At 55.7% G+C, this 25856-nt stretch overlaps 1 protein-coding gene across 1 annotated transcript; it reads left to right on the top strand.

Moving 5' to 3' along the window:
• Positions 1–259: 259 nt before the first annotated feature.
• On the top strand, positions 260–25020 carry ATP2A3 (ATPase, Ca++ transporting, ubiquitous). The gene is given in 21 exon segments (XM_008568754.1): positions 260–342; positions 1771–1875; positions 2049–2187; positions 2467–2547; positions 2640–2725; positions 5191–5655; positions 7287–7375; positions 7544–7646; positions 8951–9082; positions 9476–9601; positions 10773–10991; positions 11087–11422; positions 13579–13799; positions 14739–14941; positions 15550–15635; positions 19414–19547; positions 19887–20004; positions 20513–20630; positions 21017–21070; positions 21073–21088; positions 23470–25020. Coding segments are annotated over 20 exon segments (2832 nt in total). The 5' UTR covers positions 260–342; positions 1771–1833; the 3' UTR covers positions 23534–25020.
• The last annotated feature ends 836 nt before the right edge of the window (positions 25021–25856 follow it).

Here is a 25856-nt window from a genome sequence, read left to right on the forward strand (position 1 = left end):
GAGTGGGGTAGGGGGCTGCCTGGCCACGGGACAACATCCTTGGGCCATTCACTGTCAGGTTATGACTTCCCCCTCCCCAAAGAGTGAGACCTTGTTGAGCCCCCAGCATCGCCCACCTGAGCCTCTCAGGCCCTTGGGCTATCTCTCTTTGAACTTCAGGGAGAGAATGGGCCAGGTGGTCTCCGAGGCTGTCCCAACTCTGAATCGGGAGGGTCAGTGGGTCAGGGGCCCTGACCTCACGTGGTGCTCCCGTTCCCAGGGAAGTCCCTGTGGGAGCTGGTGCTGGAGCAATTTGAGGACCTCCTGGTGCGCATCCTGCTGCTGGCTGCCCTGGTCTCCTTTGTAAGTAGGGTCCTGCCTGTCATCCCCCTGGGAGAGCCAGGCCTAGGCAGTGCTCAGAGGCCCAGGCTTGTCCTCTCAGCTGTGGGCATCCCTGGGCTGGCTCCCTGGACTTCCCTGGCCCTTACCCACTTCCTGCCATGCTCAGACTTCAATTTCTCTTGCCTGGACACTCACAGCCCCCACATTGGGCTCCTGGCTCCTGGCTCCTGTCTGACCCCCTCCAATCTATTTTATACCCAGGGCTTCTCAACCTCAGCACTATTGAGATTTTGGACTAGATAATTCTTTGTTGGGGTGGGGCGGGGGGCTGTCCTATGCATTGTAGAGTGTTTAGCAGCATCCCCGACCTCTACCCACCAGAAACCAGTAGCACCTCCTAGTTGTCACAATGGAAAATGTCTTCAGACATTGCCAAATGTCACCAGGGGGCCACTGCCTTATCCCCTTCTTTGGCTCCCTGTGCTCCTCAGACAGACTTTTGGACTTTAACCCCTTGCAGCCTCCTTTGGCTGCTGTTTCCCTGTGCTCTTGCCCCATTCCCGCTGCCTGGACCCCTCCTGGACCCAACCATGGGTCCAGGATGGAGAGGCGGTGACGGGGACTGTGGTTGTCTTCGATGGCTGAGCAGTGGAGGCCCAAGGGTAATGCAGGGCTGGGAGTGACCTCATGCCCGTTCCCAGCCCAGCAATGTGGGGCAGCAGGAGCACTGGGTGGGACTGGCTCTTCCCCTCCAGCCAGCAGGGGCCTGGCCAGTTAAATCTGGCCCTCCTGGCCACTGCCCTTTGGAAACTGGGGACTCTCACAAACAAAATCTGTCCATGTAGATGCCTAAAATGGTTGAACTGAAAGGGTGAACACTCTGAGGCCCATGGAGGGGAGAGACAGGGACCCCCTTGCACCAAGAGGTGGAGATGGGACTTGACCCGGGCTTCCGCCTCCCAGGATTACACTCTGTAGTGGAATGATGCTCCTCTGGCCAGTGGACCTTGACCCTGAGCTTACATCAGAATCACCTGGGCTTGTTAAAACACAGATTTCTGAGCCCCACCCAGAGTTTCTGACTCAGGAGGATTGAGGTGGGCCCCAAGAACTGTATTTCTAACAAGTCCCAGGTGCTGCTAGTGGTCTGGGGACAACACCTTGAGAAGCACTGCTCTAGGAAGACAATGAGGTCTCCGGCTGGCAGTTGTACAACTGCCCCACACCCTGGAAGGTTGGCTTGGGTGGGATGGGGGCTGCAGTGGTCACTGTCTGTGGGGCTGGGCATTCTACACCAGGGCCTTCTCAGAGGAGTAGCCCTCTCCAAGCCCAGGGCTCCCCAGGGGCATCTCCCCCAAAGAGGGGAGCAGACAGGAGATCCAGGGTGCTCAGGAAAAGGAGAGAGATCCTGGCCACAGCATGGATCACTCACCAGCTCTGATCCCGCAGGTGCTGGCCTGGTTCGAGGAGGGTGAGGAGACCACAACAGCCTTTGTGGAGCCCCTGGTCATCATGCTGATCCTCGTGGCCAATGCCATCGTGGGCGTATGGCAGGTGGGAGGCATGGGGGTGGGGCTGGGCCCTGGGGTCTCCCAGCTGCTAGGTGTGCCCTCTTGGTACAAGTGCTTCTGCTTCCAGCTCCATCCCAGCCTCCAAGGGTGTCACTCTGAGAGGTGGCCTGCTGGGGGCAGCAGGGACGGACTGCCTGCCTGTCTTGTGTTCCGCAGGAACGCAATGCCGAGAGTGCCATTGAGGCCTTGAAGGAGTACGAGCCTGAGATGGGCAAGGTGATCCGCTCAGACCGCAAGGGCGTGCAGAGGATCCGCGCCCGGGATATCATCCCTGGAGACATTGTGGAAGTGGCAGGTACGCTAGGAGCCTCCTCCTTTCATTATGTGACATTGGAGAGCCCCATCCCTCTCTGTGCCTCCACCGTTCTGGCTGTATATGCCAAGGGGGTGGCTGTCAGTTCCCTCCAAAGCTCTGTGGCCAAAACCCTGCGGGGTGACTGTGGACCAGAGGGGCACGGAACCACAAGCTCAAGCACCTGCTTGTCAGCCCCAGCCTTGGTTCCTAGGAGCCCTGCTGGCTGTCCTGGGGGGTGGTGCCCCAAACCATCCTCATGCAAGCCTTTCTGCCTCACAGTGGGAGACAAAGTGCCCGCTGACCTCCGCCTCATCGAAATCAAGTCTACCACGTTGAGAGTGGACCAGTCCATCCTGACAGGTGAAGACTGGAGTCCGTGGCCAAGAGGGGATGGGGCCAGGAGGCTGGGCATGTCCTCATGTGGGGCTTCTCATATCTGCTTCCATGACCAGGTGAATCCGTGTCCGTGACCAAGCACACGGATGCCATCCCAGACCCCAGAGCCGTGAACCAGGACAAGAAGAACATGCTGTTTTCTGTAAGTCCCTGGGATGCCTGGGGCATTTGCCTGGACAATGACAATAAAATTAACAACATTAAGATTAATCAGTTAGGCAGTTCATTTCTCCATCAGCTAGGAAGGATGTTGGTGCTGAGGGATGATAACTATGATGGCTTCTGGTGCTTTGGCGAAAGCTCAGATGTGTGGCCTTCTGACCAGGTGTCTGCGATTTCACATCATTGGAGCATTTGCTGTATCCCTGGGGTTGCAGCTCTCTAAGTTGCTGTGGCTGAACCAAGAAAGAAGGCATGTACAGATTTCTACAGAGGTTATGATTCCATGAAAGATTTTGAGGAGATGAGGAAGGCTGGTATCTTTCAGAGTGCAAAGTGATTTTAGAATGCAAGAATTTCAGGGCCAGCCTGTGGCCCACTTGGGTGAGTGTGGTACTGACAACACCAAGGCCCCGGGTTCGGATCCCTACATAGGGATGGCCGGTTAGCTCACTGGGAGAGCGTGGTGCTGACAACACCAAGTCAAGGGTTAAGATCCCCTTATCGGTCATCATTTATAAAAAAGAAAAAAAGAATGCAAGAATTTCTTCAGATTGAGTTTCATAGAAATTTATCACTGACCTGTGTTCCTGAACTATGAGACACAAACGTGTAGGCTAAGGGATAGTTTCTCTTGATAAATAAACAATTAACAGGTAAAAAAAAAAAAAGAGATTAATCAGTTAAAATCCTACAGGAAAGAACCTCAATCAATTATCGACAATAAGGGCCAGCCTGTGGCTCACTCAGGAGAGTGTGGTGCTGATGACACCAAGGCCACGGGTTCGGATCCCATATAGGGATGGCCGGTTAGCTCACTGGCTGAGTGTGGTGCTGACAACACCAAGTCAAGGGTTAAGATCCCCTTACTGCTCGTCTTTAAAAAAAAAAAAAAAAACACCTTTGAGATAAGTACCCTTGTTATCTATATTTTCCTGCAAGGAGACAAGCACAGAGTGGTTAAGTAAGTTGTCCAAGGTGACAGAGCCAGTGAGTGGCAGAGCTGAGATGTGAACTCAGAATCGTGGCTCTAGGGGCCGGCCCATGGCTCACTCGGGAGAGTGTGGTGCTGATAACACCAAGGCCACGGGTTCGGATGCCTATATAGGGATGGCCGGTTAGCTCACTTGGGAGAGGATGGTGCTGACAACACCAAGTCAAGGGTTGAGATCCCCTTACCAGTCATCTTTAAAAAAAAAAAAAGAATCCTGGCTCTAGAGCTTTTCTTCTTTCCTGCTAGGATACCCTGTCTTATCCTGCAGAGGGGCAGAAAATCCTCTAGAAGAAAGAGGGTTATGAAGGTGGGGGAGGATGGCGGGAACAGTTCATTTCTCAGATGGGAAAACTGACCTCTAAGACATGACATCAGGTCCCCCTGGCTCTTCTCAGGGAGAGCGATGGGTTCAGCTCTGGTGGGAGGGACCTGGCCCTGTGGCCTCAGAGAGAGAGTTAGCAAGTGGTACAGGCTGCCCAGCAACAGCCTGAAGCTGAGCACAGAGCATTTGGGAGCCACAAGGAAGAGCCAGGCCAGTCAGCCAGTGGCCCAGGCACCAAGTTATAGGGGCTAGAAAATCTCCTTGGAAGTGAAGAAAAATGCAGAAAGTGCTATTCACCCAGAACTCTTCTTGAGGAACGTGCCCTGCCTAGTTGCCTAGAAGCCTGGGACAAGCTGCTTTGGGGTTGAAGGGAGGCTCTAGGAGGCAAGCTCAAGTGCCAGCAGCTGTCACTAAGAAGCTTTCTGAGGAGTGTGATGTGGCCAACCACAGGTCATCTCCATAGCTGAGGCACCTGCACACAGGGGGCCAGATCTGCATTGCTCAGGGCAGGAGAAGAGAGACGGGGGCTGCCACCCACCCTTGTCAGCCTCCACAGCACATCCATGTGAAGGGATGCTGGGTTATTTGCCTCCTTGGAGCAACTGTGTCTTGGGCCTCTGTTGGGCCATTTTACAGAAGAGGACAAGGAGGCACAAGGCTGGCTGTTCCTTACACCAGGACTTGGGCATTTTGCCAGGGCCTTAGGAATGGATGAGCTTAGGCTCAGGTTTTCTGGATTCTTCAGTAAAAATAAACTGCTGGTATCACGGTCAGCTGTGCTGCTGTGTGGCCGTAGTGGTTGTTTACAAATCATGTTTTGATGGGTTGGTGTCCTTGCGGTGCAGTGATCGTATTGTCGGTATCGGCCCCCCTGCCTTTTCTGTACCAGACCCTATGCTAGGCCTTGGGGATATGGCGATGAACCAAAACCCCGCCTTCATAGAGCTGCCACTATCATGGGAAGACAGCAGTGACCCAATAAATACATAGCTACGTAAGTCAGGAAGCAGTAGCGACATGAAGAAAAAGAAAGCCAGGTGGGATTAGAGCCCTTCTCTGGCCCGAAGGAGTCAGGGGTGCTGGGCCCTGGATGGGTGCTGAGCAGCTGTTCCCTCATCCCTCCCTTGGCCAGGGCACCAATATCGCATCGGGCAAGGCAGTGGGCGTGGTAGTGGCTACTGGCCTGCACACAGAGCTGGGCAAGATCCGGAGCCAGATGGCTGCAGTGGAACCTGAGCGGACGCCGCTGCAGCGCAAGCTGGACGAGTTTGGGCGGCAGCTGTCCCATGCCATCTCTGTGGTTTGTGTGGCCGTCTGGGTCATCAACATTGGCCACTTTGCTGACCCGGCCCATGGCGGCTCCTGGCTCCGCGGTGCGGTCTACTACTTCAAGATTGCTGTGGCCCTGGCTGTGGCTGCCATCCCCGAGGGCCTCCCAGCTGTCATCACTACATGCCTGGCACTGGGCACACGGCGCATGGCACGCAAGAACGCCATTGTGCGGAGCCTGCCCTCTGTGGAGACCCTGGGCTGCACCTCGGTCATCTGTTCGGATAAGACGGGCACACTCACCACCAATCAGATGTCTGTCTGCCGGGTGAGTGGTCACAGCCAGCTTGGGGTCCCACTGGTGTTGCTGTGTGATGCTAGACAGGCTGGGTTCCCTCTCTGGTTCACTCCCTGACCTTTTTGGCAAGGGATGGTGGAGAGAACCTGGGGGCTGTCCCATGGTGGGGAGCATTTCCAGGTTTCCATGGGGCAGAGCAGATAACTGGCAGGCTGTTGTAGACAACATCTGGCTAGACACATGTCACTGGGGCCTGTGTGTCATTGTGGGGTCCCGGGCAGGTCACTGCCAGTCTGTGGACCTCAGTCTCCTCATCTGAAGTCTGGGTAGGCAAGCCCTACCAGGTAACCATAAAGGACACAGGAGAGGGTCAAGTACAGCTGGGCCTGAACCCACATTCTATCCTGCTCCATCATGACTCTGTGCAGTAGACACCTGTCACCAGATATGCTGTCTCCAGTGACCTGGGAAGGACCAGGGTAGGAATTATTAATTCCCTGGCACTCTATACTACATTCTGGGCCCACTGCCCACATGCTCCAGGATTCTGGCTGAGACTCCAGCAAGCCCATGGGATAGAGGGATCCTCCTGACCCAGAAGAGGGATGGATGGGGAGATGGTGAAGGCTGTGGGTTTCCCACCCTCCCAGGTTCCACATTGCTCCTCTCCCACCCTGGGTCCCACACTCTGCCCATTGGGCCTCAGAAACCCAGGCTCTTTATTCTGAGACCTTAAGGCCACATAGAAGCCCATCAGAGGCTCCTGTAGGGGAGGAGGCACCAGCAATCTTTACTGCCCTGCAGCCCCTGGCCTGCTAAAATCCCTAATAGGATTTTATCTGAAAAGAATGTTCCTTGACCAAAATAAAGGTTTAAAAACACAGGGAAGTTGTAGAGGCCTTACCTGTTGAATAATGGGCTGTACTTGCTGGAGGACTGCCCCCAGGAGCAGGGAGAGAGGGAAGAAAGGAACATTTACTGAGCACCTACTGGGTGCTGGGCAGGCCATTTGTTTGGGAACGTGCAGCAAAGCAGTTTCTGGGAAGCAAGAACTGTCTTCCTAGCAGAGCTGGCTCACAGACAAGGAAATGGGCTGCCCCGGAAGGGGTGGGTCCCCTGTCCCTGAGATGCACAGGTATGGGCTGGGTGACATGGAAGGCCCTGCAGGCAGGGGCTCACTCTCTAGAGACACCTCTGAGCTGGAGGGGTCTGTGCCTCAGAGCAGGGGTGGGTTTTCTCCCTTGAAGGCCAGGAACTTATCCCCTTAAGGGAAAGGAGGAGAAGCTAGACTCTGATCCCACTTTCTCCCCCTGTTACCAGTGGAGAAACTGAGGCTCAGGTGCTTGGCTAGGAGTCACACAGTGGGGTGGGCAAGGACCCAGGCTTACTGCTCTGCTCAAGGCTGGCAGCTGCCACTAGAGCCTTGAAGAATCTGCCATAAACTCCTTAGGAGTCCGAGCAAATGGACAAGCCAGAGCTGGGCACACCTGGGCACAGCAGAGTCCCCACCTCAGCCCAGTGGGGAGGGGACGCCAGGCCGGTAGCTCTTGGGGGAGAGGGGACTAGCAAGATGCTGCCCTGGGTCAGGCTTTATTCAAACTGGCTGCCCAGGAAGGGGGAAGGCGACCCGGCCCGCCTGAGCAGACCCCTGCGCTCCCCAGATGTTCGTGGTAGCCGAGGCCGAAGCGAACTCCTGCCGTCTGCACGAGTTCACCATCTCGGGTACCACGTATACCCCCGAAGGCGAAGTGTGAGTGTGCGGGCGCAAGGGCTGGTGGGTGGGGCTTCCTGGTGGGCGGGGCACGCGGGATAGGGAAGAGGTGGCGGTCTGCAAGGCCTCCTGGGGGCGGGGTCAAGGAGCTGGGCCCCACCCAGGGGCGGGACCAAGGTCCTTGGACTGACTGCCCGGGCTCCCCAGCCGGCAGGGGGAGCATCTGGTACGCTGCGGGCAGTTCGACGGGCTGGTGGAGCTGGCGACCATCTGCGCCCTGTGCAATGACTCGGCGCTCGACTACAACGAGGTGGGCCCCACTCCCTTCCTTGATCTCGCTCGTATCCAGGCTCTCAGGACAGACTCTTCCCAGAGCTTAAAAGCTCCCAAGGTTGGCGGTTCTTGCCCCTCAGGAGTGCCACACCCCAGGAGCACGGCCGCCCCTGCACACACCCCTACCCCACCCCCCGCCGCTCTGCCCTCTTCTTCAGACTGGATTTGAAACCCTGCCCCTGGGGCTCTTGGACTGTGGGGACTGCAGTGTAAAGGGTGGAAAGGCCAGGGAGGCCTGGGGAAAGATATTTGAGGGGCAGGACAAGGGAGGATGTTTAAAGCAAAAGGCACAGCCCAGAAAAGGCCCACAGTCTGTAAAAACCTGCTGTGATTTAGGCATTGAGTGCCACTCGTGGCCGCAGCAGGGGAATGGAGCAGGCGGGAGAATGCTCCTGCCCGTGGGGAAGTTCTCAGCCAGACTGAATCCGCTCCAATGCTGAGCTGGGGGCAGTAGAGAGCCACCGAAGGGTTTTGAGCGGGGGAATGCTATGTTCAGATTTGCACTTAACGAAGATCACCCGGGTTTCTGTGTAGAGGATGGAAAGACCAGACAAGGCTGTCAGGGAGCCCTGTTTGGTTGTCCAAGCCAGAGAGATGCTGACTGAGCCCTGGCTGGGGCCTCGGAGAGAGGAGAGAAGGCCTGGGTCAGAGAGAGATTTAGGAGCTGAAAATCCTGGGACTTGGTAACTGGTTAGGTGAAAAAGAGAGGGAGGGGATCAGGGTGGTTCTTGGTTGCTGTCCTGGCTGGTGCTGTCACTGGAGTGGCAAACATAGGGAGAGGAGGAGGTGGCCCAAGGGGTCCCCAGGGAGCAAGGTCCAGCAGGCAGCAATCGGATATGCAGGCTGGAGCTCAGGGGAGAGGTCCCAGCTGGGCTGGGCACTGGCAATCATGAGCATGTGAAAGGTGGTGGCGGCAGGAGGCCCATGTGGCCTCAGGGGGAGCAGGTGGAAGGGAAGGAACAGACCTGGACAGCAGGGTTAAGGCCCAGAAAGAACAACCTGGGGAAGGAGGCTGAGAAGGAGTGGACAGAGAGAGAGGTGCAGGGCAGGGATGGTGTGTGGGCACTGAGGCCAGGGTGTGGGGGAGAGACGAACGTCAGTGTCAGACACCACTGACCCCAGGTCAGTGGGCTGGGAATGGCTCACAGGCCTGTGCAAAGGAGGTTACATGGAACTTTGGCAAAGGGAGCTCCAAGGGGCAAGGAGTGAGTGGGAAGTGAGGTTGGGGAGCCCAGCTGCGGGCCACCTGCCCCTCACTCCCTGTCCTCTGTGTCCCGCCAGGCCAAGGGCGTGTATGAGAAGGTGGGAGAGGCCACAGAGACGGCTCTGACTTGCCTGGTGGAGAAAATGAATGTGTTTGACACTGACCTGCAGGCCCTGTCCCGGGTGGAGCGAGCTGGCGCCTGCAATGCGGTGAGCAGGGTGGGGACTCAGGCCACGGGCTACGTAACTGGGGCTTCTGGGGCATCTGGAGATGGCAGAAAGGAGTGCAAAGTCTAGGGAGGCTTCCGGGAGGAGGAAGGACCCCAAACCCCTAGTAAGACTTGGCTGGGGAGCAAAGAGAGGAAAAGGCTGAGTGTGGGCAAGGGCTTGGAGTTGGGAAGTGCATGGCATCTTCAGGAAATGGCAACTTTTTGACACTTCTGAGGCTGGAGAGGGAGATGGAGAACTTGAATGCCATGGTCAGAGGAGTGTGTAGGCACCATCCTAGGGCAGGAGGCTCTTCTTAGGGTAAGCAGCTGGTGAGAAAGCAGGCAAACGTTGCTGGCTCTGTCCCTCAAGCCCTGACCTGCCTGGACCCCACAGGTCGTCAAGCAGCTGATGAGGAAGGAGTTCACCCTTGAGTTTTCCCGAGACCGGAAGTCCATGTCAGTGTACTGCACACCCACGCGTCCTGACCCCAGGGCCCGGGGCAGCAAGATGTTTGTGAAGGTGGGGGCCTAACTGTCTGGCCTGGGGCCCCTGCACACCCAGAGTCTCAGGGGAACCTGGTCTCCAGTCCTCTGAAGCACCAGAGTCTGTGGCTGCAGGAGACTAAGGGAGGTGTAAGGCCCATTGTCAAGGTGATAAGTCCAGAATGAGGGTGGTCAGCCTGCCAGAGAGAACTGGGAGCAGGATCCAGGCTTGGTGGAGATAAGCCAGGGCCAGGGGACCGAGGCCTGCCCCTGGCCATGCTCCCAGCTCTGGGCTCAGGGTCACTGCCTCACCACATGACGGGGTCATCCATGCTTTTCTGTGGGCCTCAGTCTCCCCAGGTGAAAGACAAGGTTGGACTGGAAATCCTCAGAAGCCCTTTTTGCCTCTGGCTGGTGGTGTTGAGGTGGTTCGTGTTTTGAAGTCACAGGGAGGGAAAAGAACCAGCTCCCATATAGAACTCTTTCTGCAGCACCTCCTGGCAGCACCTCCTGTCACTGCTTTCCAACCTCAAGTACTTCATCTCACAATGGAGGTTTTAACCCCTTTTGAAATGAAAAGGCCCCCATATGGGGAGCTCAGACACTTTGAAAAATTGTCTCCGGGCTGACGTTTTAGGAGAGAAAGAAGCCTTTGAAGCAGCGTTCAGAGGCTTTTCCTAGGCCTGGGGTGAGGTCTGAGGTGAGACCCTATACTGCTGAGGAGCCTGTCACCGCCAAGGCCACCTTCCCATAGTCACACCCACCACACCTTCTGCATTGCTTTATTTCTGGTCCCCAGGCAGGGCTCAGCCTGCCTCCCTGCTGCTGAGACCCCTGCAGAACTAGAATCCCATTAGCACCAGGCAGGCAGGGGTGCAGGGCCTGCAGGGCATGCCGTTCTGTTCTACCCCCCACCCCAATGCTGCAGCAGGCCTCCTCAGCTGTGGGCTGGTGGAGGAAGGATACCACCTGCTGGGTGTCGGGTGTCTGTGACCTCCCCCCACCCCCTGTTCCCTTTAAGTTTTCTCACAGTGGGGCCCACTTGGTTCCCACTCAGCTTTCAAAGAATGGATTCTGGTCCATGCCTTGTGTGTACCCTTGGGGGGCCTTTCCCCCTCTCTGGGTCTCAATTTCCTCACTTGGGCAGGAGGGAGGGAGGGGTCCTGACTGATGGAGTTGCCTGCCCTCCCCCTCCTGCCACTCTGCAGGGGGCTCCTGAGAGTGTGATTGAGCGCTGCAGCTCAGTCCGCGTGGGGAGCCGCACCGTACCCCTGAGCACCACCTCCAAGGAGCAGATCCTGGCCAAGATCCGGGATTGGGGCTCAGGCTTAGAAACGCTGCGCTGCCTGGCCCTAGCCACCCGGGATACACCTCCGAGGAAGGAGGACATGCGATTGGACGACTGCAGCAAGTTTGTGCAGTACGAGGTGGGTGCTGGGAGCTGCATGTCTCCCTGCAGTGGCTGGGCAGGTAACAGGTCAAGGATGGGCTCAGGCCTCACTTGCATCTGCCCCCTCCCTAGATGGACCTGACCTTCGTGGGCTGCGTGGGCATGCTGGACCCTCCGCGGCCCGAGGTGGCTGCCTGCATTGCACGCTGCCACCGGGCGGGCATCCGTGTGGTCATGATCACAGGGGACAACAAAGGCACAGCAGTGGCCATCTGCCGCCGGCTTGGCATCTTTGGGGACATGGAGGATGTGGTGGGCAAGGCCTACACAGGCCGCGAATTCGACGACCTCAGCCCGGAGCTGCAGCGCCAAGCCTGCCGCACTGCCCGCTGCTTTGCCCGTGTGGAGCCCGCACACAAGTCCTGCATCGTGGAGAATCTGCAGTCCTTTAATGAGGTCACCGCCATGGTGAGGCCACAAGGCTTGGGAAGAGAAACTTGGGCAACCCCCTCCTCTGCCTTATTCTTATCTTTTCCAAAATTTTGTTACAAAAAATTTCAAACACAAAGAGAAATTGAATTTATAGTGAATGCCTATATATCCACCATCTAGAATCTATAATTAACATTTTATTATATTTGCTTTATCATTTACCTCTCCATCTGTCCATTCTGTATGCATCCTTTTTTTTTTTTTTTTCCTTTTTGTCTTTTTTCGTGACCGGCCTCGGGATTGCAACCCTCGGTGTTGCTCCCGCCCCTCGCTCAGCCAGTGAGCGGCCGGTCTGTATGTGGGATCCGAACCCTCGGCGGGAGCGCCGCCACGCTTCCCAAGTGGCGCACTGTAGCAGTGCACCACCCGGCCGGCCCTGTATGCATCCTTAATCCATCTTTTCTTAAATGTATTTCAAAGTAAGTTGTAGACATGAGTACACTTCATTCTCACATACTTTAGAATGCATATCATTAACTAGAGAGCAATATTTGTTGTGGTTCTGTTTTTCCTTTTCGAGGTAAGATTTGCATGCAGTGAAATGCACACATCTTTTTTTTTTTTTTTTTAAAAGGATGACCGGTAAGGGGATCTCAACCCTTGGCCTGGTGTTGTCAGCACCACGCTCAGCCAGTGAGCAAACCAGCCATCCCTATATAGGATCCGAACCCGTGGCCTTGGTGTTATCAGCACCGCACTCTACCGAGTGAGCCACGGGCCGGCCCAAATGCACACATCTTAAGTGTACTATGTGATGAGTTAGACACATGCACACACCTGCGTAGCTCACACCCTCATCAGGATGTGAAACATCACCATCAGCCCATGACCTGCCCTCACACTCCCTCCCCATGGTCCCCTGTCCCACAACAGGCAACCACTGTTCTCATTTTTCCACCGTAGATTAGTTTTGCCTGTCTTAGATTTTCATGTGAATGGAGTCGCATGGTGTGCGCTCCTTTGCGTCTGGCTTCTTCCTTTGAGATTCGTTGCGGCTATCAGTAGAATGTTGCTTTTCTGTTATCAAGTAGTGTTACGTGGTGTGAATATAGTTTACTTATCCATTCACCTTTGGATGGACATTGGTTTGAGCCCAGTTTTTGTCCAGTGTCATTTTCGACTGCTGACCTGTTCTTCAACAATTATCTGGTTCTTGACTTTAATTTCATACTGACCTGGCCTCGATTATTAATCGTGACTTCCAGCCTAACCCCGTCTTTTACCTTGACCTTAATCCTGACCTGTGTCCCAGCCTTGACCTGGATACTGACCTGAACACCAACCTTGATTTGACTTCATCTATAACCTGGTTCTTGTCCTTATGTTTGACCTCTATGATGACTTTGTCCTTGACCTTGACCTCCATCTTAATCTGATTCTTTATTTTGGGCTCAGCCCTGATATGGGTTATAGTCTTGGCCTGGACGCAGACCTGATCCCTGACATTTACCTTGACTACTTCTCTCCTCACCCCCAACCCCTGCAATACTTTACTTTGATCTGGCCTTCAATCGTGACCTTGACTGCAACTCCTGCATTGACCATGATGTTATTCCTAATGTGGACCATAACTTTGACTTGGCCTCTGACTCTGACTTGATATCCACCTTAATCTATTTTTTTTATCTTGAGGCTGAGTCTAGACTTGATCCTGCCTTCACCTTGGCTCCAACCTTCACCTGACTGCAATACCTACCTGGCCCTTGACCTGGGTCACAACCTTGACCTCATCCCTGACTTGACCTCAGCTTTTCCCCTAACCTCAGTTTCATTTTCTACTCCCTATACAACCTGAATTTCATCCCCACCTCATCATTTTTTCTGACCTCAGACTCTACCTTCTCCCTAGCTTTGTCCTTGTCTACGCCCCATGCCTTCCCCTTAGCCTCATCCTTGGCGGCTGGCTGGTATGGGGATCCAAACCTTGACCTTGGTGTTATCAACACTGTGCTCTAACCAACTGAGCTAACCGGCCAGTCCTCTAAGTTCATTCTTGAATCCACCATTTGTTCTGTCCAGCTGTCTACTTCCTTGGGAACATCCCCTAAGACTGGAGATGTGTTGAGCTGAGGGATGATGGGGAGGTGGAGGGAAAGTTTCTCAGGTGTGATCCTACCTGACATGGCCCACAGACTGGTGATGGGGTGAACGATGCACCAGCCCTGAAGAAAGCAGAGATCGGCATCGCCATGGGCTCAGGCACAGCCGTGGCCAAGTCGGCGGCAGAGATGGTGCTGTCAGACGACAACTTTGCCTCCATCGTGGCTGCAGTGGAGGAGGGCCGGGCCATCTACAGCAACATGAAGCAATTCATCCGCTACCTCATCTCCTCCAACGTCGGCGAGGTTGTCTGGTGAGGCCCTGCAGCCCCTCCCCACAGCCCTCTGGACCAGTTCTGTGTCCCTGAGATGGGGAAAATGATTGTTCCTGGGATGGGGCTGCAGGGATGGAGGGACATGTGCCCTACCCTGGCCAGGGCCTTCCATTGTCCCACCTCAGAGTGGGCAGGGACAGGGACACCTTGTCATTTTCCAGAGGCTTTGGTGACCCAGCCCTCAAGGAGGTGCCCAAAGAGTTCAATCATCCCTGCAGCCACAGCCTTCTTTCCACTTTCAGACTCACAAGACAAGAGAAACTAACCCAACCTTTGGGCAGTGATGTGTTCGTGTGTGTTTATGTGTTAAGATGTGTCAGTGTGCACATGGCATGTGTGCCTGTGAGAGGTGTGTGACGTGTTTGTGTGTGCGTGTTTGCCCTTGTGCGTCTTTGGGCACGAGTACAAACAGAAGGATTTGTGTTGGTGTATAATCGTATACACACTTAAGTTCACATGTGAGAGATGCCTGTGGGGAATGGTGAGCACGTGTTTGCTGGACATGTGTGAATTCTGCATCTTTGCACATCAGGGCAAGCATGTAGGTGTTTGCTTGTGTTTGTGGATTTGTGGCACGTACTAGGTTTTTGCATGTGTCTGATGCTTGGGCATGCCTGGTTGTGTGTGTGTGTGTGTGTGTGTGGCTGTGAGTATATAGTTGCCATTTGCTAGGCCTAAAAAGCAGACATATCCAGGGTCCAGAGCAGGGATTGAGGGAGTCAGGATTGGCCAGGTGTGAGGCAGAACCATGTGCACACATCCCTCACTCGTAAACACACATCAGGACTAGCAGAAAGAGAGGGAGCTGCCAGGGAGACAGTGGGTGAGCTCCTGGCCTGGGGTGTGAGCAGGAGCTGGACCCTCCCTCTGGTGTGTGCTGGGCCTGCTGGGGGCTAGAGCCCATGACTCTGGTTCTAGCATCTTCCTCACGGCAATTCTGGGCCTGCCCGAAGCCCTGATCCCCGTGCAGCTGCTCTGGGTGAACCTGGTGACGGATGGCCTACCTGCCACAGCCCTGGGCTTCAACCCACCAGACCTGGACATCATGGAGAAGCTGCCCCGGAACCCTCGTGAGGCTCTCATCAGTGGCTGGCTCTTCTTCCGATATCTGGCTATTGGAGGTCAGCAGGTCCCCAGCCCCCAGTGAGCTTCCTGAGCTTCCTGAGAGCCTTGTATCAGTTAGGCTTGCAAACTGCAGACAGTATGACTCAGCTGGCTTATGCCAAAGGAAAATGTGGGCTCCTGTTACTGAAAAGACTAGAGCATACTTCAGGCATGGCTGGATCCAGGCCGCATACAGTATCACTGGCATATTTTGCCTCCGCCTCAGCTCCATTCTCAGGCAGGTGCACTACAGGGTGGTCGAATGGTTGCTCCAGCTCCAGCCCTCATGCTCCCTCCACTATAACCCCAAATTCAGCAGAAGAGAGAGCCTTTTATCTTGCTATTCCCTCAGTAGTATGCTAAAAGTCTCAGGCCTGTTCTCATTGGCCCAGATTGGGTTACCCCCTTATCTCCCAGCTAATCACTGTGGCCAAAGGTGTGGCAGATGCTGATTACCAATCAGGGCCCTCCACTAGCATTGAGGATAGGTGCCTGCAGATCGCATGGCTTAGAGAGGCGAGGGTGGTTCCCTGATGGAGACTCAGGACATTGTTAGGAGGGGGAAATGGATCCCAGAAACCCACAGCTGCGTGCTACAGCCAGTCTCCTCCTCCCGTCTCTGCAGTGTACGTAGGGCTGGCCACAGTGGCTGCCGCCACCTGGTGGTTCCTGTATGATGCTGAGGGACCTCAAGTCACCTTCTACCAGCTGGTGAGCAAGTGATGGCCGGGGGGCCTGTTGGGGTTAGACCCAAGGTAGAACTTACAGCTCGAGTTGTCGGAGTTCCAGGGGAGGGGTGCTGGACCCCGTCGTTGGCCCACAGCTGTCCTCCCCACCCCCATACATACATATAAACATCCACCACGTAAGGAGCCAAACTCAGAGGCCTCTGGAAACCTAGAGACACCAGCACAGCCCCTCAAGCCAGAGAAGAGGCTCCTCCCTCTCCCAATCAGTTAATTAAGGGGGGCCAAGGGGTATAACTGCCTAGAAGTGTCTTTATCAGGGAGCCCCCAAAACATTGAGGGCCCAGAGGAAGGAGCCCCCAAATGATGGAACTTCAGGCAGAGGGTCAAACTAAGGAGATCAAGAGGAGTCTGTCAGGCTCTTCCCACCACAACCAGTAGATATTTCTCAGGGACGGGACCCACTGACCTCTTGAAGTCACCTGGCTGGCAGGTGCCCACTGCGGGCACCTAGGCTCAGCACAGCTCTGGAAGCAAATGAGACAGACCTCTCAGCTGCCATCTGTCTGTCTGTACAGACAACTCATCTCTTTTGCTTGAAAGATGCTTCATGGTTTTTCTCTTTTTTTAAAAAAAAAAAGATGACTGGTAAGGGGATCTTAACCCTTGGCTTGGTGTTGTCAGCACCACACTCTCCCAAGTGAGCTAACCGGCCATCCCTATATAGGGATCTGAACCTGTGGCCATGGTGTTATCAGCACCACACTCTCCCGAGTGAGCCACAGGCCGGCCCGTGGTTTCTCTTTTAAAGCGGAGAGCTGCAGGGAGGCAGGATTTTCTTCCTCTGGGTGGACTTCTTTACCTGAGCAGGAGGCAGCTGAGGGGCCACTTTCCTGGCACCCACCAGCCTCAAGCATGTGGGGCGGTGTCTTCTGGGCACAGTGCAGAGCATGGGCACAGGCCCTTGTCCCAAAGGCTGGCCCCTCCCTGACCCAGCCCTCTGTGAAGTGCAGGCCAGCCTCGGGCACCTCCGCTCATTCACTCCTGGGGGAGCAACAGGGTGGAGGGTGAGCAACGTGCTGTCTTCTTCCAGCCCTGTCTCTCCCCCCATCCTTTACATCAAGTATCCCAAATCTCCCAGGACCACCCCCCCATCTGAGCCCCAGCACTATAAATACAGCTAGATACCTCTGCGATGTCTCACAGGCCCATTGCAAACCAAATGCCCCAAACCAAGTCTATCACCAGTTCTTTTCCCTCCCTGGTCACTCAAGCTGGACACTAGGAGTCATGGTAGATCCCATCCCCCGCCATGCACCCCACTGCCCAAAACACACACCACCAGTCAGTCCCTAGTGCTGTTGGTGCTACCTTCTCAACGGCCATTCCATTTCTCACTTACCCGCTTGGTCAAGAAATGACTATTACTAGGGCTATAGCACTGGTCAAAGTCTCTGCAAAGAGTTTCCAGTCTGGTGGGGAGAGAGCCATGGAAACCGGCAGTCACAATTCAGGTTGGGAAGTGCTTCAGTGAAGTAAGGACAGGTGGTGAGTCCGAGGTGGTCAAAGTTAGACCTGATGTAGAACTTCCAGCTTGAGTTATTGTTGGAATTTCAGGAGAGGGGTCCAGAGCCTCGTGATTCCAGGAGGAAGCTGCCAAGAGGCAGCAGAGTGGTTAAGAGTAGAGGGAAGGGAGCCTGGGTCCAGGCTGCCCAGGTTCACACCCTAGTACCACCACATGCCAGCTGTGTGACTTTGAACAGGCTACGTAACTTCCATGTGCCTTGGTTTCCTCATCTGTAAAGTGGATAATAGTCCCTGTCTCATAGGACTATGGAGAGGATTAACTGAGTTAATACTTGTAAAGGGCTTAGAACAACAGCTGGGGCATAGTAAGAGCTATATGTTAATAGTGTTACTTAAGTTAGTGAGACCCAAAGGGGGCCTTGCAGGATAAGGTGAGTAGGAGACAGCCAGGCAGGCCAAGGGAAGCACTAGGCAGAGCAGTGACTTCACCAGTAGAAATGGCTCCACAGGGTTTCCTGATGCACCTATGAGAAGGAAGTTACAGCCCTGAGCACCTTCTAATAAATGATTCAGGAGTCCACACTGTGAACCCTGACCTGGGGCATAGTGTGTGTGGCAGGGGCTCACTGGTGACACCCGGAAGGTCTGTGCTGGGCAGGGTGTTTATGGCAAGAGCAATGGACCTTTTAGAACACCTTGGTACGATCCTGTTGGTATATTCTTCCTGTGCACGTGCAGAAGGATGTGAGCATGCATATGCCCGAGTGGGAGGCGTGTGTACCTACGTTTGTGTTTACGTGTGTGCATAAGCCATTAAGATCAGGGGGGTGAGGCCTGACAGCAGTGGCATGACCGATAGGAGGATTTAGTCTCTTGGTCACTGGGTGGGTAGAGCCAGCTCAAAGTTAAGGACGTTTTCTCTACTCTGTGACCAGCACCAAATAAAAACATGCGCATTTGCCCCAAATCCTGGTGCTTGGTGTTTGGAGAAAAATCCCAGTGTTGATTTAAAAGAGAGAAGATTCTCCATCTCTTTGTTACAATAAGAAATCTAGCCAAGCCATAGTCTTATTTTTCTTCCTGCATGAGAAAGAAGAGCTGCCTTATCCACATTTATTCAGTGTGGGCAAACAGGGATGTACTTATCGGACTGCAGATCAGACAGCTGGTCACTGTACAGATTGCTCTTTGAGGATTACTTTCACAGCACGTGGCTGCAATTTCTAAATCCTTAGCTTAAAAGATCTCTGTGTTCAGATTAGACTCCCAAGAACAGATTTCTATTATTTAAGAACTGAGCTGGTTAGTGGTTATGAACATTCACACTCGTCCCTGTGACGTGTAGAACAAGACAAATTCTCCCAAATGTCCTCAGCCAGACTCTCATCACAGCAGATTCTGTGATCAAGGTTTATGAGCAGAAAGAAAACTCTCCGGGGGCTGTAGTAGTGAGGGCCACTTCCTTCTTTGCATCCTGACAGCTTCTTGCTAATTTCTAGCAATTCAATAGTCTGCATCATAAGCAAAAAGCAGATCTGAGGGCCGGCCCAGTGGCGCACTGGAGAGTGCGCCACTTGGGAGCACGGCGGCGCTCCCGCTGAGGGTTCGGATCCCATGTGGAGACCGGTTCCCGCTCACTGGCTGAGCGAGGTGCGGGCGCAACACCGAGGGTTGCGATCCCGTTGCTGGTCCCCGGTACGGGCACGACACCGAGGGTTGCGATCCCATTACCGGTCAGTAAAAAAGACAAAAAGGAAAAAAAAAAAAAAAGCAGATCTGAGAGAGTTCGATTTCAGTGGCAGAGCTGGAGTGAGGTGTGAATGTTACTTAATAATAGTGAACAGTGCACATGCAGCCTTTATCTTCTGTCCCACAAGGGTGAATTCCATTCAAGCATGATTTTCATGGTTGGCTTTCTCTTGCATTCACTTATTCAGTGGTCTCAGTCAGTCAGCACCCCTGCTCCTGCACCTGGGGGCCTAGGACCCCCTGCCATCCTCCGCAGCCCAACACCAGCTGTTCTCCCCGGCCCACCACCCCCAGCCCAGGACAGCCCTCCCTCTCACTCTGTGCACACACTTCTCCCTCACACGGTGTGGCCCCGTGGGCCCATCCTGGGTGAGCACCCCTCCTGGGCTCCCTGGGCCCCCCCATGCAGTGTTTGGCCACTGATTGTGCTCAGGTGTCGGCTGAGGGCAGAGCGAGGCTTCCCTCCTCCTGCTCACCGGCCCCTCGGCTGACCGGCTGCTCTCCCTGACCCACCATGGTGCCCTCAGAGGAACTTCCTCAAGTGCTCTGAAGACAACCCGCTCTTTTCTGGCATCGACTGCAAGGTCTTCGAGTCGCACTTCCCCACGACCATGGCCTTGTCTGTGCTGGTGACCATTGAAATGTGCAACGCCCTCAACAGGTGGGCTGGGCAGGGGGCCTGGAGCAGGAGTTGAGGAGTCGGGGCTGAGGCTTATGAGTAGGGTCCGAGGGTCAGGGGTGTCCAGGATTGGTGTGTGAGGTCAGGGGCTCCAGGATTGGGGTCCAAGGGTCAGAGGCATCCAGGATTGAGTTCTGAGGGTCAGAGAAAGGGGACCAAGCCCAAGGACAGGCCCTGGAGGGCTGGGTGGGTGGCAGTGACACACCACTCTGGCCCTTCTGCCTATCAGAAAAGTGCAGAGGCTCCTCCACACGGGTGGGTGGGTGCCTACAGTGGGCCTCCTGCGTCCTGGCCTGAGGTCGCACCCTGTGCCCTTGGCAGTGTCTCGGAGAACCAGTCGCTGCTGCGGATGCCACCCTGGCTGAACCCCTGGCTGCTGGCGGCTGTGACCATGTCCATGGCCCTGCACTTCCTCATCCTGCTGGTGCCGCCCCTGCCCGTGAGTTACCCCCCACCCCTTCTCCAGTTCCTGGGGGGACAGGGTGCCCAGACCCCATAGACCCTTGGCTGGTTGCTGGGCCTTTCTGGGCTTCTCTGCAATGGAAACCACCTGGAGAACAGGGAGGCGAGAGATCTGGCCAGCTACCTCCCTCCAGATGTGTCCTCACCTTTGGGAGCCCCCAGACTTGGGGAATAGAAAAGGTGGAGACACCCTGCTGAGGAATGTCACAAGGCTGAGGTGTCAGAAAGGACTGTGCTCTTTCCCAGTGCAGAATCCTTCCACTTCCCAACAGGATGGATGGGCTTTGGTGTTGCAGGCAGGGGCAGGGAAGGGCACTTCAGGCAGAGGAAACTGGGCAGACGAAGGTCCAGAGGTGGGACACCAAGGTGTGCCTTAGAAGTGTCCATGAAAGTCAGTGGATGGAGCCCATGTGGATGGAGCGGGGGATGGCTGGGGCACCAAGCAGTCTCTTCTGTAACCAAACCTCCCTTCCCCTCCCCGCCAGCTCATTTTCCAGGTGACCCCACTGAGTGGACGCCAGTGGGTGGTGGTGCTCCAGATATCTCTCCCTGTCATCCTGCTTGATGAGGCCCTCAAGTACCTGTCCCGGAACCACATGGACGGTAAGTGGGAGGCCCAGGCCCTCCCATCTGCTCCCCACCTGCCTCCAGCTGCCCCTCTGCCTGCCCCTGCTCTGGGCTGCAAGGGACACCGCAGTGCACAGATCCTTAGGTGGTCCTGGCTGCAGCCTCCCCATCTGTGCAGTGGGGCAGGTGTTCTTGGATCATGAAGTGGAGGACGTGCAGGGGCTCTGGTGGCCGTGACCCAGGGTGTCTGCAGGGTCTTGCGCTGCAAGGGTCCAGGCTCACGGGGCTGCCAATGGGAGCACTGCTCAGGGCCCTACTGCCTCGCTGTCCTCACCTGCCACCCCCCCTGCATGGCCGGGATACTGTATCCTCCTCTGGGCCTTGGCCTCTGACCCCTCTGCACCTGGCCTGTCTTTATCCAGGCATTCTCAGGACAGTCTCCCAGGTCTGGAGTAGGCAGCCGCTGACCACCTCCCGGATCCAGACCACACCGGGTTGGCATTTTTGGTGTCACTTTGCAAGGGGAAGGTGCAAGGGGAGGGTTCTTTGTTTCTGAGTTCACAGCATCCAGGAGTGGACAGAATGGCAGTGGTCAGGTGGGGAGGACGGTGTGCAGAGGAGCAGGCTGGGCATGGGGTCATCGCCCTGCTGCTGCATGGTGGGCTCGCAGGGTGGGTGACTCTGAAGCTCCCAAGGGCAAGGGCGGCAGCATTGTTCTCACATCAGCTGCTTGGAGAGGGAGGAAGCAGGGGTGAGCTCCCTGTTCCTGGGAGTTTGAGCAGAGGCAGCGGCCACACGGCTGGGCTGGGCCACTGCGGGAGGCCACCACTAGCAAGAATGTGTCCCAGTCCCAGGGGAGGGCTGGGTTGGGGGGACTATAAATAGATCACATGCTTGTCATTCCATAGGGGCTGAGGCAATCAATTGGCCCCCATTCCCCACACTGGACAGCCCTGCTGGGTACTGCAAATATTTTATCTTTTACCAAGGGCTCAAACAAGTTGAGCTGGAGATGCTCTGGAGATGCTGACCTACCATAGGTCTGTCCAGGGAGACAGACCCCTGAGGGTGGAGGTGGATGCTCAGCCACAACAAGGCCTGTTGGACCCACAGGTGGGGCTGGGGGAGCTGGGCATGGCCATCCTGCCCCCTGCCTGGTTCTTTCTGGCCCAGCCTCCGTGGACACCCCTGGGGAGACGTGGAGGAGGAAATGGGTCTGACACCTGACACTCCATCCACGGGGCCCAGCTCTGGCCAGAGCACAGGGATGGCCTACCAGGAAATCCTCCAGCCAACTCTGACCACCTGAACTCACCTGCAGAGCCAGGCCTCCTGGTGACAGGGACAGTGCAGGTGGCTGCTCTGTCTTCCTCAAGAGACTGCCCGAGTGAGAAAACTTAGAAGTGAGAAAATTCTGCCCATGGCTATAATCTCCCACCCGGTCGAAAAGCCTATGTCTCAATGTCATTCAGCATTGGCTGGTGGACGGTGGGGGACTCCTGGGCCTGACAGGAAGAGGGAGAGGGCCCTAGCAGGATGGGGCAGGTTGGAAGGCTGGGAGGGAGCGGTTTCTGCCAGCCTAGGGTTAGGGGTGGTTTCTGGAAGATTCGGGGTTAAAGCAGAAGTTTGAAAGGACAGGATTGAACCTGGTGGAGCAGGGGCTGGAGTTCAGAGTGCAGGGAAGACGGGTGAGGCCTAGAGGGCCTTGGGTGCCAAGGTGAGGGCCCTGGACATTATCCTCAGAGCATTGGAGGGACTGTGGCAACCAAGGAGGACAGGTGGAAGGGGCGAGACTAAAAGCGGGGCACCTGGTGAGCGGTGTTGAGCTGGTCCTGGGCAACGCCCCACCTCCACTGTTGACCTGAGAAGTTGAATGTGTCCCCCATAAAGTTGGGCTGGAAAAGGTGGTGGCTGCTTGTCGGGAGTGGCTGTGGGGCCCACAAGATGGGCACAGGCTGGGCACCTGTGTCCACGTCTGAGAGGTAGGTTGGAGGGCCTGAGGAATGTGCTCGCTGGAAGCCCAGGCAGCTCTGCCCCATGCGGCTGCAGTCCCCTGGGCCTCCTAAAGCCATACTGGACGGGGTGAGAGGGGACCCTTTATGTTCCCAAGCCAGTCAGGTGGCCTTTTAGGGAAGTTTTGCTGAGGCCTGGCGCTTGTGACTTCCCCATGATTTACGATGGTGTGTCCTGGGGAGACTTGTGGATGCCAGGTCAGCCCTAGGAGGTTGGGGGACCCTCTTGCCCCACCTCTTGGCTCTTCCCAGGTGTGGCTGAGCCGCTGTCAGGGAGGCCTGTGGGCTGGGCTATGGGCAGAGGAAGGCTGAGGAGGCTGGGCGGACAGATCCGGGAGGGTCAAGGATACGAAGTGGGCTCAGACTTTATTCTGAGGACAGTGGGGAGCCGTGAAAGGAGTTGATGGGACCAGATTTGGGCTTTTGTGTGATGCCAGGGGCAGAAGGGTGCAGTGAGCCTGGCACAGGCTTGGGGGCAGGGCAGCAGAGGAAGAGATAAGCTCAAGTGATTTAGGTGAAATCGGGCCTGGGTCTGTGGGATGGGGAAAGAGGCAGGGAGGTCCCTGGCTTCTGGACCTCATGACGGTGGGTGGTGGTTCCCCAACTACAAACCAAGAGGAGAATATTCACTGTGGGGGCGGGACGGGGATGCTGACGGAATGTGTGGGGTGAAGGAGGCCTGGAGGCATCCAGGGAGTGTGTCGGGCTGGGTAGACCAATATCTGGAGTAGGGGAGGCCAGGGGATAGCGGGGCTGTCCCAGGGAGATGGAGGATGGAAGGGGCTGAGGAAGGGCAGAAAGGACCAGCCTGGATGTCTGCTCTCACGCATACATCTTAAACTGCTCTTGGGTTTTTCTTCCAGAAGCAAAGGAACAGAAGTGAGTGCTGGGGACAGAGAGGAGTCTCCGGTGTATACCTCAGACTGATGGTGCCCAAGCACTCCCCCCACTCTCCCACCCCCTGCTACCACGCTCGCCCACTTGCCCACCGGGCCATGCCAGACACACCACAGGCCTAAAGCTGGAACAGCCACCCCCAGCCACAGTGCCACGCTCGCTGTCCCCACTTCCATCTGACCTGGGGGCTCTCTAATTCATGTCTCTTGGACTCTCCAAAGCTCTGGCCTGGGAGCTGCAGCCTGGAACGGGGCTGTCAAGAAGCCAGAGCTGGCAGTGGATCCAGAGATCCAAACCCCTCCACCCCCAAATCCATGAGCATATTTCTGGAGCTCTTCTCCTCGCTTGGAGACTGGGCATTTGCTTGGTGACCAGTGCCTCTGCACAGATGGAGGACTTCTGGGGGCCCTTCTTACAGGCTCTGACCTCTCACTTAGTGCCTGGTCTGGGGCCTGGTCAGCCCAGGGAGGGGGGTCATAAGGGGCCATCTGGACCCAGCTGTGCACAGCAAGGGCAGGCGGCCCCCTCCACTCTGCTCTGCTTCCACAAAGTTGGCTCATGAGAGCTTGAGCCTGTTTCTGTTTATATGTGCAGGCCCCAGGGAGTTAAAGGGTCAGGGAGAGGAACACAGGAGTGGGGAGGAGGGGCTGGGCAAGGACCCCTGTCCTGGGAGACAGCCGCTTGCCTTCCTCAGTTGGGCTCTCTTCCTGGCCTCAGGTTTCCCTGTCCTAAGCAAACGAGACATACCGAGTCTCCATGTTGCGTGGTCTGCACGCGGGGGTCTGTTCGCCATCCACGTCCCTGGTGCCTGAGACCCCAGACATCCTTGGGTTCCTGGCCACTGTGCCCTTCCACCCAGCCTGGCGTTCAGCCATCTGCTCTCTGCACGTCTTGGTGATCCTGAGTCTCCTGGACTTTTGGCCTCACTCTTTGCCAACCCCCCCACACACACGCCCCTAAGTCCAAAGGATGTCACTAAGGATGGCTGATTACCCAAGGACACGTCCCCTCCCTCCCTCCTTGCTGGAAGGACGCGTCTCCATGTGGATCATGTCAGATGATAGGAAGATAGCATTTGATGGACAAAAGTTTTCTCTTAATGCAGCTCTTTGCTCCTTTGGCAAAAACTAGGCGGGCACGTAGCAGAAAGGAGTGAGTAAATGACAGTCTGCGTGTCTTCGCCCTCCTAGAGAGTGTACTACGTGATTATTTTATATGTAAATCAAGACACATTCCTGTCCTGGTCCCCACAATCAAAAGCCCCTCGACCAGCCTTGCAGACAAATGGGCTCCAGGTTCTGTAGCCCCTTCCCCCACTCAAAGGTTCCCTCTCCTCTCTCAAAGGTTCTGGAGGCACCAGAGAAACAGAGTTGGGGTTGGGGGTGTGGTGCCCAGCAGAAATTCTCTGCTTCTTTCCTGAGGGAAGGGGCACCTTAGCAGAGCCACGGTCCTGTATCCACTTGCTGAGTTGATGTTTGGTAGAGAAATAAAGATTTTGTGCCTGGGGCAATGGAGGACCCTCAGCATCTGTTTTCCTGGGGTGTGATCCCACCATTTCTGCCCACTGGGTGTCTACCTAGGGCCCTACCACCTGCACCCACCCCCACCCCAGGAAACGGTGAGTGGAGGTCTGGGGTTCCCACATCACCAGGATTCTTCTCTTCCCCGAAGACCCGGCTCTTTGAGAGGCACCAGCTTTTGTGAAGCTGCACCCGAGTGGCAGATGCAGGACTGGGCAGACCCTCACCAGCACTGGTCTGCTTGCTCCTCATGTGACAGCACTTGACAGCTTGTGCATGTGTTCAAAAGCGTTTTGTGCTTTATGTCACCACTGAGGAAATCGAGGCTGAGAGGGGTCTATGACTTGGCCTGGGGCTGGGCTGGGCCTGGAGCCTGAATCTCAGGGGCCCCTTGCAGCCTACGGAGGGGTCCCATTCCTGGCTGTTCTGTAGATCCTGAAACCCTCCCTGAGGTTTCTCTCTTGCTCTATTTCCCTCCCCTCGTCTGACCCAGGATGCCATCACCTCTGGCCTTTTAAGCCCAGCTCAAATGTACCTCCCACCTCCCCAAGGCTTCCCTCAGCTCACACTGTGGGGTCTCTGCAAGGCTGCTTGAGATGACCCCACTTGCTCAGGTGGCCCTGCCTTCCTGGGAGCAGGGTCTCTGGGGAGGGAACAGCCATGTGCCCCCCATTCAAGATACATCACAAGGGTTTGGTGTCTAATTCTCTAATCCTCTACCTAGCTGTCCTGGGAAGGAAATGCAGGGTCTGCCCACAGGGCTAGAGGCAGGACTAACTGCATAATTTGTGGGCCCCATGGCAAAATAAAAACATGGAGCCCTTTATTCAAAA

The sequence above is a fragment of the Galeopterus variegatus genome, unplaced genomic scaffold (genome assembly GCF_000696425.1).
Source record: "Galeopterus variegatus unplaced genomic scaffold, G_variegatus-3.0.2 Scaffold25, whole genome shotgun sequence".
Classification (NCBI taxonomy): Eukaryota; Metazoa; Chordata; class Mammalia; order Dermoptera; family Cynocephalidae; genus Galeopterus; species Galeopterus variegatus.